Raw genomic sequence first — 12,911 nt, forward strand, 5'->3', positions numbered from 1 at the left:
AAGGCAGGGCACACTTATACTTTCTATTCTGAAAATCTTCCAACGTGTTGTCTTGAACCTTAAGCCTTTTCCTTGGTAGTTAAATTGAATCACAAAGAAAACTCTTCCGTGAAAACACGGCTTTGTCATTGTAAAAAGTTCCGCACTAGTTTCTTGTCCCTTAAGGTATCTAGACACTGGATCTAAGATTTCTGGTTAGAATTGAGGGAATTGGTTACATGTGCTCCAATCTTGATTGCCAGAAACATTAATAATGCCTCATCTCTGAGTCAGTCTCAGAGACACCTGATCTCCTGAGGTGGCTGTATTAATAATTCTGCCCTTCAAATATTATTCTTTATGAACAATTATTTATAAATACGATGCTGGATGGGCTGGTTAAGGTAAATGCTACAGAGACAGTTATGTGTGGACTATTGCTGTCATAGCTGCTTGGATTCCCATAGCATATTTATGTCTGTTCAAAATTAGGTACATTTGGAACAATCATTGTTGACTATAGGTCTTTCTGATCAGCCTGGTGCATTACCAATAAAAATTTCAGCCTCTTCTCATTCATTCATTTGCAAATGATTTCTCCTGTGTGGGCAAAAAGCACCAAGTTTGCTTACCTTTTTTATAAGCGATATTCTGTCTGACCACAGAGAAAATCCCTCCTAGTCTTAATTACCTTTCACCAAAGGTTTCTTTTACAGAATACAATGGTTTCACGGAGAGCATTCCCACTGTAGACCTGATCCTACCCAAGGATTTAATCTGAGAACGCTGGAGCAGAACTTCTCCATTCGTTGTCACTTACCCTCTTTTCTACCATCCTCAGCAAGAGCCGGTACCGTTCGTCATCTCGGACCCACTGAGGCAGCTCCTTTTCCCCATGGCTCTTGGCTCTCTCCAGTTGCTCCTTCAGCTCCTTCAGCACCGAGATTTCTTGTGTCAGCTGATTATGCCAAGTCCTCGAAGCCTGCAGGTCTAACTCTAGATCTAATGAGGTGCGGATTAGGCGCTCAGCTCTGAGGGACTTGACAGACGATGGCTGGAAGAGAGAAGTGGTTACTACTACTTATCATTTGAACAATCCACTTTGCTTATACTGTTCCCTTGATTTTAAAAGCTTCTTCTTTTCCACTCATTAATCTATATGCCTCTCCTTTAAAACCAGGGTGAAAAACAACCTTCTTCAGGAAGTCTTCCCTGATTAATCTCAACCAGTGCTGACTGCTCCTCTATTTAAAACTCCCTTGGCATTTGCATGCTTGGTTCACGTACGACTCATTTATGAATAAACTACTTTATGATCTCTTAAGGAGTTTTGTGTTTCTTCCCTCCATAGCTAGATTTTAAACTCCTTAATGCAAGAGATCATAGGATCTGAAATTTAGAGCTGGAAGGGACTTCAGAGGTCATCTAGTCCAACCCCTTCTTTTTACTGAGGAAACTGAGACTCAAAGAGGTTATGTGACTTTTACAGGGTCATACATTCTATATTTTGAGTGAAGTTCTCAGAGGAAGAAAACCTAATGTCTTTTTTTTTTTGAACAGAGCCAAATATTAGAAATTGGTGTAGCCAAGCTGTAGTTAAGGACAGTGCTGTCACAGGTGCTAAAGCTCAAACACCTGCATTTTTTCTGGTAGTTCAGGGATTGGAGAGTCCATGCCGTACTTCTATAAGATCTTTTTTCTCAGCAACCCAGTTATTGTCCTTGGAAAATCTGGGTTAGATGTCTACCCCCAAGTGCTGCATAAATGTCATGGGTTCCTGAACTTTTCTGGATAAGTATAATGAATGTCATGCCTCCCCCTGACCTCCTTACATTTCCTTCAACAGGCTACCTCTTCCCTTCTTGCTCATGAGCAGAGAAAATAATTTAGGGGAAGAAGGAATGAACAATGGATAGCTGCTCTAGGAATATAATACCTTGTTTAGGACCAGGCAAGAGCTTCCTTAGACTAGTGACATTGCTGGCCACTTGAATTCATTGATGGACTCAGTTAATTTGAAGTTACTTTGTATTTGTGTATAGCTGTATGTGTATCTCTATCTTTAGCTCTATATCACTTCTATCTCTCTTTATATCTATATCTGTACATACCTTTCTTTATCTTTAGCTAAATCTATGTCTTTCGTATTCCCATATTAAAACCAGTCAGCACTGGTTGAGATTAATCAGGGAAGACTTCCTGAAGAAGGTTGGTTTTCACCCTGGTTTTAAAGGAGAGGCATGTAGATTAATGAATGGAAAAATATATTAAAATATATTTAATTAATTTAATTAAATATATTTAAATCCATATTTTTTTTTAGCTATCTCTCTATCTTTATCGTTATTTACATCTATAGATCTATATACCTATAGATTTGTGTGTGGGTGTAAGTGTGTATAAGCATAGAGTGCAACCAGAATCAGTCACAGTCAATACACGTTCCATAGTCTCTCAAAGACATTTCCAGTACACATCCTCATACTTCTCCCAAAAGCAGGGAGATGTTGTTATAGGTATTCTGTGCATGTGCCAAGGTTAGAGATACTCTGCACATGTGCCAATAATGCCTGGTCCATAGTAGGTGTTAAGTAAATGCTTGTGGATTGGTTGATTCCTTAGTTCTAGATGTAAATCTAAAGCTCAACAGTCCCTTCTTTGTTTAAATATGGCCCTGGGTGCTGCAGATCTTTCCTTTTATGCCATTCTCCACTATAGGACAACCATGTGGCATTCCCTGCATTTGTAAATCACTTCCTTAATCTAGTCCAGACTTGACTTGTAAAGAACTGGAATGGTCCTTTGCTTCCCAGTTCCAAGCAGTAATTTTTCCAGAAGGAATCTCCATTTCTTTTAGGGACAGATTGTCAGCTTTCAGTGTCAGTTTCTAGCTGGTTTACAAAAAAATCCATTTGCACTTCACTGCTTTTGAGAGGCTCTTGGAAACTCAAGTTCTTTATTGCTGCAGAAGGCTGCCAGAAGTCTTAATTGGTCAGCCAGTTGGATTGCATTTACTCAGTATAGCACCTGATGCAAAGGGCTAAAGAGGTTAGGGCTGGGGGAGAGTTTACCAAATAAATAAGCCCCTGAGGAACTTCCTATCTAATTAGAGGTTGATGCTTTTGTCAAGCACAGCTAAGTATGCCAACTCAAAATGCACACACATCATCCTTCCCCCATTCAGGCTTCCTATTTCAAAAAGCTGGATCCTTAACATCAAAACTCGTGAAGATAAAGTCCACTGGGTCCTACAACATTATTGGCTGCTTGTGAAGGGCATTTTCATCTGTGGCGAGGGTGAGAAGGCCCTGGATGAAAAAATAGCTTCAAAGCGATTTCTTACCCTCTTCATTCGGACACTTCTTCTCTCCAGGGAATTTCGAACAAAAGGTGGCTTTTTGGATAGGGTTGAGCTATCGCTATCACTTCGATTCAACTGAAAGAGAAATGTCAACATAAAGTAAATGTGGAGCTATTCTCATTAGTACTGAAATCTATTCTGTGAACAAGGGTTGGTGCTTGGAGTCTGAGAGAGCCTTGAATGCCAGGCTTCATCCTACAGAGAACAAGGAGCCATTATTTTTTTTTACATGATATGTTTTAAGAAGATGAATCTGAAAGTAGCATATAGACTGGGATAGAGGGGAGAGAGATTCAGGCAGGATCACAGGCTGGGGCACTACTACAATAGTACAGGCATAAGGGAATTCACCTGAAGTGGTGACAATGAGGATGTGGATGTAAAAGATGTTGGAGATGAAAGAATGGTTCTCCATTATTGTCACTTACCCGACACACATACTGACTCTGAGGCCCAGGAGAGAAGGTCTTAGAGCGAATAATGGTGCTCCCTCGGACAAATGGCGTAGGGGGTGGGTTGCCCATCCTTCGATCTTTGGGCCGCACAACTGTAGGTGATGATGTCAGGCTTTCTGTGTTGGTTTCTTTGTCCACCTGAGGAAAAAGTCACTCATCCTAAAGCCATTCATCATTCATGAAGACCCAACTACCCACTTTTGGGAACCAGGAATCTGACTGATTCTTCTAGGCTCAGGTTTTCTTCGCTGTCAGCATAGCCTGACATTTCCCTCTTCTCCCCTGCAGCTCATCACTGCTTCTGCTGTATTCTGACATCTGGAGCGAGCACTTTCTACATCCCCCTGGGGCCCTTCCTATGCTGAATCAGCAGGAGGGTATTTGCAACCTCTAGAAAAAAAAATCCAAATAGCCAGTAGAGGTGCACCTTGCTTTTACACAGAAGGGCGACTCTTGTAAATTGAAATCTGATTTCCCTCATACTTACTTATTTACATTCAATTTCTCATGTTTTATGTTAATTTCTGAAGAGCCTAGCAGGACTTAAAAAATATTTTAAAGGTCTGTCCAACATTCTCTGTCGAGTAATGATGATGATGATGATGATGATGATACAGTTATCCCTTCCACATCATGACTTTTCCCATTTTGGCTTTGATATATCATGGGTCAGCATGAGAAAATAAATGGTAAGTTTTTGAGAGTTTTGCTGAAGCTTCAAATGACACATGAAGGCCAGCAGATCACATCAAAAAAGTGAAACTCAGAAATGCATGAATATATGTATAATTTATACATTACTTGTATATTTACTTATACATTATTTGTATATATTATATTATATAATATATACCAGTCCAAATTTTACAACAAAGTACTATAGACACCCCATAAAAGAAAAAATTCAAACTTCTTCTCTGGTGTGGAGGGAGGACCAAAAAATTTTAAGTAGATTTTCCAGATAGCAGAGGGCTATACCCCTAACATGTACAATGTGGAACATTTATATTATGCTTACTATCTGCTAGGTACTGTGTTAAGTGCTTTACAATTCCTATCTTATTTGCTCTTTACAACAACCCTGGGAAGTAGAAACTGTTATCCCCATTTTACAGATGTTGAAATTGAGGTAAACAGAAGTTTACCCAGTGTAACCCAGCTAGTTAGGTGTCTGAGGCTGGATTTGAAGTTGGGTCTTCCTGACTCTAGACCCACTGCTCTAAAATGAACGAGGGAAACTTGGCATTTATAGAAATTTGGCATGAGCAGGGATAGAGACAGACTAAGCTTCTAAAGTGAAGACTGTTATAATGTGACTAATAATTCCCTCGTCAAATTTTTTTTTTAAACTAGTAGGGATACACAAATACTAATAGTAATCATAGAGACAGAAGAGATAAGATCAAGGAGCTACAGCAGGTTATCTCTTTTCTATAAAGCTTTGGGCAGAGCTACACTTAGTAACAACAGGACAAAGAAAGGATAGGGCTGGGGAAGCAGCTGGGGCAAAGAGAGGAATGAGTAACGGGTTCTGACAAAACCTTGGGTGCAGGGACACCAAGGGACTGTGGTGGCTTCTGTACCTTGTAGATCAGGAGGAACCAGAGGAAGCTGAAGCTTTGTAAACCAGTTCCTTTCTGGGGAACAGAGAGGCTCTTGGACACATTAGAGAAAGAGATTCATAGAAGGAACCAAGCCATCTTAGAGATCATGAACCCACTTCTTGCCCGGTGGATAAAATCTCCTTCTCACTTGATACTTTTGCTTGGGCAACACTTAACTTCTTTGATTACCAGTGCTATGACCAATACTGGGGACAGGAAGACTTGAAATATAAATTCCCTTCAGCCCCACCTCCCTCTGCTTTTTATACTCCTCCACTTCCAAAGGAAATGTTTGTTTCTTGGTAGATGAAAAGTGGTTATTCCCAAACCTCCGCTGCTAGGAGTGCCCATTGTCTCAGAAGCCACTTCTCAGGGGGAAGTCAAAAGCCACCTAAGGACAGGGTCTTTTCTTCTCTGAAAGAAGCACTGAATGTACTGCGGTGTCTTGCCTAGGTAGGCTGGTTCAGACTCTCAGATATTCATTTTTGCCCTCCTTACCTTTACTGCTGGGCTATCTTTCACACCCAGCGAATTTTTCTCAGTGAAAACATCCTCGTCTTCTTCCTCCTCCTCGTCCTCCTCCTCAGCTGCTCCTTCGTTCTCACTGCCACCATTGGGATCCTCATCATATGGCCTATTATAGCACAAAGGGCTTAGGTCATCAACCCAGAGAGAGACTAACCTCCCATGACCCCTTAACTACTGATTATTGCCCTGATGTTCCTCTTGTCTGGAGTCTCAGAAAATAAAAGGACCATTAAGCTGAAGAGCCAAGGGGATGGGACTGTTGGGAAGAAAAAGGTGAAAAGTGAAGTGGAGGACCTCGATTTACATACTGATCTAAGTAACTGTAATGGGGCTGATATTTTCTTCAAGTAAAACAAATCACAGATTTCTTTGGGGATACAGTGGGATTTATCTTGACAGGACTCTGACTGCAGTATGCCCAAGCTATATTTATAAGTCAGTGTCTTAGAGAGTCTGAATGGCCAGGAGAGGTGGGGAGGAGAGTATGTGTATGTGTGGGGATGAGGGGGATAGGAAGAGAGAGAACAGAAGCAGGGTTGCTAAGTAACAATGTGAAAAGTCCCAATAAAAGCTTGGGAATTTGGCCTAAATCACTGACTCTCTGCCAGAGCTTTAGAAGACATGTCCTATGTCTATTTCCGGCTTCAGACCTTCTCCTCTTTGAACCAGCACAGCAGTTTGCCAGAGACAAAGCGAACTTAAAAAAAAGGCAACCTTAACCCAGCAATTTTTCTACTGTCAATCACAACAGGAGGAAAAGCTGAAAGAAAAAGCTCAATGAAAGGAGGAGCTGGGTGGAAGGACACTTCTTATTGTTAAAGCATTTGGAATTTGGAGCTGGCAAGGCAGAGGAAAGCACAGTCGTCCTCGATTTCTCCAAGGAACTCTTTTCCTGTATATTGAGGGGACCCTGGGACAAGGACCTGTGCTCATGTCCTCTCCTAGCTGGGCCTGCTTGGTGCTGGAGGGGGTTTGAGGGGAGGCCCTCCTTTACTCACCAGCTCTCTGCCATAGTCAGGGCATTACTTTCCCCCTCTAGCCTCTTCTCCACTGCCTTCAGTTCCACAGCTGTCTGTTCTAGGAGTGCAGAAACAGTGTCCTGTAGAAAGAAGGCCCTTAAGGTTCACGCACCATGCCTCCGAGCTCCACTGCCCATGATCATAGTGCCCCAAAGTTTTAAAGCTAGAAGAGATCTTGGAGCTCATCCAGAACCCCATTTCAGAACGCTAGTCATGGGTTCTTAAATGTTCATGGGCCTCTTTGGTAGTCTGGTGAAACAAGCCTGGGACCCCTTCTCAGAATGTTCTTTAAATACATAAAATAAAACACATAAAATTACAAAGGAAATGAGTTTTCTCAAAATAAAGTTGGAACAATATTAAAAAACAAAACACCAAGCTGATGGATACCAGGCTTAAGAGCCCTTCACCTAGGCCTCCTCTATTCTGTTAACAGTGAGTGGAGTCTAGTTATGCCAATTCCATCACTCATGGTCCAGAGGCCTTGGAGGTAGAAAGAACAGAGAGCATGTAGGTCAATAATATCTCGTTACAGAGGAGCACCCTGAGGCTTATAGAGAATTTAAGTGATTTGCTAAAGACCAGGGTTCAATCTCAGTCCTCTGACTCTAAACCCATTGTTCTTTCCACTAATAACATTATTGCCTTTTGCTGCCATCCATACGATCACAGGTAAATTGCTTTACCTTTCTGGGTCTCAGTTTTGTTGACTGTAAAGTGAAGAATAAGAATTATATTACCCACAGTAGAGGGTGATTGTGAGGGGAAAGCATCTCATGAAGCATGAAGTGACAAAGAATGGTGAATTCTTTTTATTAGGGATAGGGACCAGTGACTTGCCACCCCCTTTCCCCCTTCCATTCACTTCTGATGTGCCATTGCATATGGCACATCAGAAGCTGGACTTGAGCCCAGTTCTTCCAGGCTGGATCCTGAGTCCCTACATTACTTTTTTTCTTAAAGTCTCTCACATCTTCAGAAATGTAACAATCTCATTATTTGTCCATTAATTTTGTTTCTTTAATCCAAAAAATTCTCCCACAGTTTAGAGCAAAATAAAAAAATTAAACCTATTTGGATGACTTTCCAAGTCACACAGCTACTTATATGATCCTTTAAAAAATAATAAAATTGGGGCGGCTAGGTGGTGCAGTGAGTAAAGTGCCAGCCCGGGAGTCGGTAGGACCTGAGTTCAGTTTTGGCCTCAGATACTTAACGCAAAAAAAACTAGCCGTGTAACCCTGGGCAAGTTATTTAACCCCAATTGCCCTCCAAAAGGCAAAATAAACAAACAAATAAATAAAATAAAAATTTAAATTAAAAATAAAATATCCTTTCGTTGTCTATGATTTATGATATCTCAAAGTGCTATAAATGGATTAATCTAATTAAGAAAGTTTGGGGTTCAAATAAAAAAATGCATAGAATGCTACAGCAGAGCTTAAAAGTAACTCATCAATCTTGTGAAATCCTGATTATACTGATACTCTATTGCAATTTAGGAGAATAAAACAACCAGAGCTGCAGAGACAGCTATTCTTTTATCTACACTAACGGTGGGTAGGGAAAAGATCTGTGGAATTCAATAATATATTCCTACAAAACATATCTATTGGTTTTACCATGTAGTTAGAATCACATAATGAGACATGTTTTAGGGGAGAGCCCATCCTGTGACCTCATCAGTATAGGGAACACCCAATGGGGAACTCCCTCTAACAATATAGATTATACCTGCCCTGTAGTTAGGAGGCTCAGAGAGTTGGCTAGAGCACTGAGAGATTCAGTGACTTGACTGGGGTCATACAGGAACTATGCATCTGGTGGCACTTGAATAAAGGTCTTCTAGCTTTCAATTCATGTGCTACACTGTTTCTTATGCCTGTTCAGAAAATAGCGATCCTACTATATGTCCAATATTTGATTTTAATTGAAAAAATATCCTCTCTCCCTATTCAGAGGAAAATCTTTTTTCCTTCTGATGACTGAAATTCTATCTCTAGTGATTATGGGTTTAAAAACTAAATCATTTTTTAAAATTTTGGATCATATGATAAAGTTCACCTATGTCTTTATGTATCCGCTAATACAATCTTTATGTCCTCCATTCACAAAATGGGAAGTCTAATCCAAATGTACTTTATTTTTTTTTTTTTAAAGCAATTGGGGTTAAGTAACTTGCTCAAGGTTACACGGCCAGGTGTTTCTGGGTGTGGTGCTGAGTATCTGAGCCCGGATTTGATCCCCCAGGTCATCCCGACACTGGAGCCGGTGATCTTACTTGCTGAGCCACCTGGCCTCCCCAAGAAATTGGGGTTAAGTAACTTGCTCAAGGTTACACGGCCAGTTATTTCTGGGTGGGTGCTAAGTGTCCGAGCCTGGATTCGATCCCCAGGTCATCCCGACACTGGGGCCGGTGCTCTTACTCACTGTGCTCCCTGGCTGCCCCTCCAAATGTACTTTCAAAGGACATTTTCCAAATGAAAGAGAAGGCCATGAATTTCCTCCCTCCATGTTTTAGTACAGAAAAATAAGCATTATTGGGGTCATTAAGGTTTCATTGCATAAATAGGTAAATAAAATCTCTTGACCAAATGAAAAATTAAGTGCTATATACATATTTATCACTAAGCTATATACATATCTATCACTATTCTCTATGTATATATTTATTATATGTTATGTATATGGGTGCTCTTACACTCAACATACATGTATGTAAATATATACAAATATATGTACATATACATATGTGTGTATAGAGAACTATAGGTATATATGTTTTAGTGCTTGCTTAAAAAATGATTATGCTATTTGAGTGCAGGAAATACTGCACAGAGGGGCAGAATCAGTGTAGGGAACTTTCAGTGTGAAAACTCTCTCTAACAAAAATAGATCAATAACTCCTTTGTAACCTATGTTCTTACAGAGTTGCCTGGGACCACTGAGAAGTTAAATGACTTAACAGTCATCACAAAGGCAGTTCATGGCATAGACAGGACTTGAATCCATAGCCATACTGCTTTGCCATTGAGGAACACTTGAAGGAAATTTAAAATATATTAGTTTTTAAGCCCCCTTTAAAATACTGTACTAAAAATGAAAATGGGGGCAGCTAAGTGGCACAGTGAATAGAGCACCGGGTCTGGAGTCAGAGGACTTGAGTTCAAATCCGACCTCAGACACTTAATATGTACTAGCCATGTGACCTTGGGCAAGTCACTTAACCCCAACTGCCCTGCCCTCCCCACTCCAAAAAAGCAAAAAGAAAAAGCATATGATACATATTTTTATTTAAGAACTCAATAAAAGCAGTTGTTTTAAAAATTATTGGCTCCACCTTTTTTCCTTTAAGCAAGCTTTATTATTATTATTTTTTTAATGCTTAAAAGCTGATTTCCATCTGACAAATTCAAAGTTATTAGCCAAGTTGTGCTATGGCAGACATTTGTGCTCAGATGTATACATACACATGTATGTCTATATGTGTGTGTTTATCATCTAATTATATTTGTCTCTACATATCATACACATTCTAATGTCTATGGTATGAAGATGTTTGTCTCTGTCTCTCTGTCTTTCCCATCTATCTTGCCAGTGGAACATATGACCCTGGGTTCTCATATGCTATACTAATAAAGCACAACTTTTGGCAGGTCCTTCCCAAGCTGAAGAGATTTGAGGTAAAGTCCCGGTGATGAATTCTGTGTCTATTGTGCAAGGCTTGATCAGCCTGGCTAAGTTTGGGGGAGGCTCATCACTAGGATGTTAGTTGTCCATAGCAGTACTCAAAAAGCCATATTCTACGTGATAGAGGGGCTTCAATCTGTGTGTGTATGTGTGTGGAAGTACTCACACTGACAAAATCACAACTTCTTAAAGTACTGAAGGATATATTTATATCTATGTGTACATGCATGTCTGAATATTTGAATAGAGAGGGATATGTACATGTTATATACACGAATAGCTAGCTCTTTTCTTATTCCTCTTCCCTCCACTGACTCATAGAATCATAGAATTGGAAGAGAGTCCAGCAGCCAACAAGTTCAATTCATACTCAAAAGGAAAGCCCACTCTAACACATAAAGTAAGTGGTGACCCAGACTGCTTGAAGACCCCAGAGGGAGTCAGCCTGTTCCATTTTTGGATGGCTCTAATTGTTAGGAAACTTTTTCTAACATCCAGTCTAAATTTGCCTCTTTGTAACCTTCACCCATTGTTCCTGATTCAGCCATTGTCCCCTGGGGCCAGAAGTACAAGTTTAATGCCTCTTACACATTAGGGCCTTCAAATACTTAAATATGGCTATAGTGTACCATTCTGATCCTCTTTTAGACGAAATATCTCCAGTTATTTCAACCACTTCTCATGTAACATGGACTCAAGGCCATTTATCACCTTGGTTTACCTTCTCTTCATGCTTTCTGGTTTATCAATGTCCTATTTAATCTATATATTTCGCATCTCTACTGTTCTCCTCCTTCCCTGAATGACACAACTATTTCCATTTCTGGAGGCCCCATCTCTCCAAGTGTAATATATGTGAGGTAAATATTCATTCATGCCCTCTTACCGAGTTCTCAGTGCCCACCATCACAGAGCAGTTGTGTGCTTCTTGCTTGTTTTGTCGGCTTTGCTTCTTCAAGTATTTGTAGCTCAAGAGATTGTACCAGCGTACTGTTTTCTCCCCTGACCGGCAGACCTCAGCAAGGCTGATCTGGGCTCCACCCTGTGGGAACATGAGAATAGAGAAGGTCTGGACCACTGGTACTACCTTAGGCTCTTCTCAGCTCTCAGAAACGGTTTGAAAAGTACCAGGGACAGAGTTTACTAAGGGAGGAATTCATGGAGAGTAAAGGAAAGTTAAAAATTAGATCCTTTTGGTTGTGAAAGCATGGCCCATTCATTCCCGGTGACCCATGATAGGATCAGAGCCTGGATAATCAAACAAAACAAGGCATCCTCCTTTTACTCATTCCATTTCCAGTTAACTAACATTTATTAAGCATTTATTGTATACACAGCACTGGGCTAAGTGCTGGGGGAGACACAGATATAAACAAGAAGAATCTCAGTTGGGAAATTTAATGGAAAGCCATTAATACCGGGAGAAAAATCCTCTCTAGACCTTGGACTTCGCTTTAAGATTTATAATCTCGGTGAAGTCCATTCATCCTACTTTCAAAGAACTCTTAATTGTTTAGAAGTTTTTCTTTACATTGAGCCTAAGTTTGCCTCTCTAAGACTTCTAGCTACTTCTCCTAATTTCTCTCAATGGGGTTAAGCAGAGCAAATTTATATCTGATAGTTAAAAAATACATATTTACAGGTATTATATCTCTGCTAAGTATTTTCTTCTTTTGGCTAAACCCACCCCTCATTCCTCTAACCCCAACCTTCTACATCAGCTCCCAGCCTCTCACCATCCTAGACATCCTCTCCTAGACAAGCTCCAGCTTGTGAAACTGCTTCATAATCCACTTTACTTCTGACCAATACCAGGGAAGCTTGCCTTTATTAATGCATAGTTTCATATTGTTACACTTTTGGGAACTTTTAAGATTCAAATTCTTTTCCCCACGGAGAACACTGGATTGGTTTTGTAAACTAGGTAAACATATCTACCTAGTGGTTCCCACAATGGTAGAAACGCCAAAGAACAGGGTAGTGGAAGGAGATTCAAGGTAGCTGGGGACAATCCACTTGCTAGGCAAGTTTGCCCCTAGATGACTAGACATTAGAACTGCTCTGGCAGAGTCAAAAGATTTACCATGGGCAAATAGGACTGATTCTCCTCCAAAGGAAAAATACCTTGGGATTTCACTAGGAGACCAGAAAAACTTTCTGAATTGCCACTGATAATCCCATATAAGCCAAAACCTGATTAATTCATCATTTCATTGTCGTCTTCATCATCATCATCATCATCATCATCATCATCATCATCCATTTCTATGGAGGC

At 40.3% G+C, this 12,911-nt stretch overlaps 1 protein-coding gene across 1 annotated transcript in view; it reads right to left on the reverse strand.

Annotated features, from left to right (window-relative positions):
- WWC1 (WW and C2 domain containing 1) overlaps positions 1-12,911 on the reverse strand; it is a 153,630-nt gene that overhangs the window by 3,997 nt on the left and 136,722 nt on the right. The window contains exons 16-21 of the mRNA XM_069102405.1: positions 11,523-11,678; positions 6,926-7,026; positions 5,898-6,033; positions 3,769-3,933; positions 3,323-3,415; positions 800-1,033 (exon numbers count right to left, since the gene is read on the reverse strand). Coding sequence (XP_068958506.1) covers positions 800-1,033; positions 3,323-3,415; positions 3,769-3,933; positions 5,898-6,033; positions 6,926-7,026; positions 11,523-11,678 — 885 coding nt within the window. The remainder of the gene's footprint in view (positions 1-799; positions 1,034-3,322; positions 3,416-3,768; positions 3,934-5,897; positions 6,034-6,925; positions 7,027-11,522; positions 11,679-12,911) is intronic.

This window comes from Petaurus breviceps, unplaced genomic scaffold (assembly GCF_028583685.1).
Source record: "Petaurus breviceps papuanus isolate PSGF00001 unplaced genomic scaffold, PetGlider_PUasm1.0 551, whole genome shotgun sequence".
NCBI lineage: Eukaryota > Metazoa > Chordata > Mammalia > Diprotodontia > Petauridae > Petaurus > Petaurus breviceps.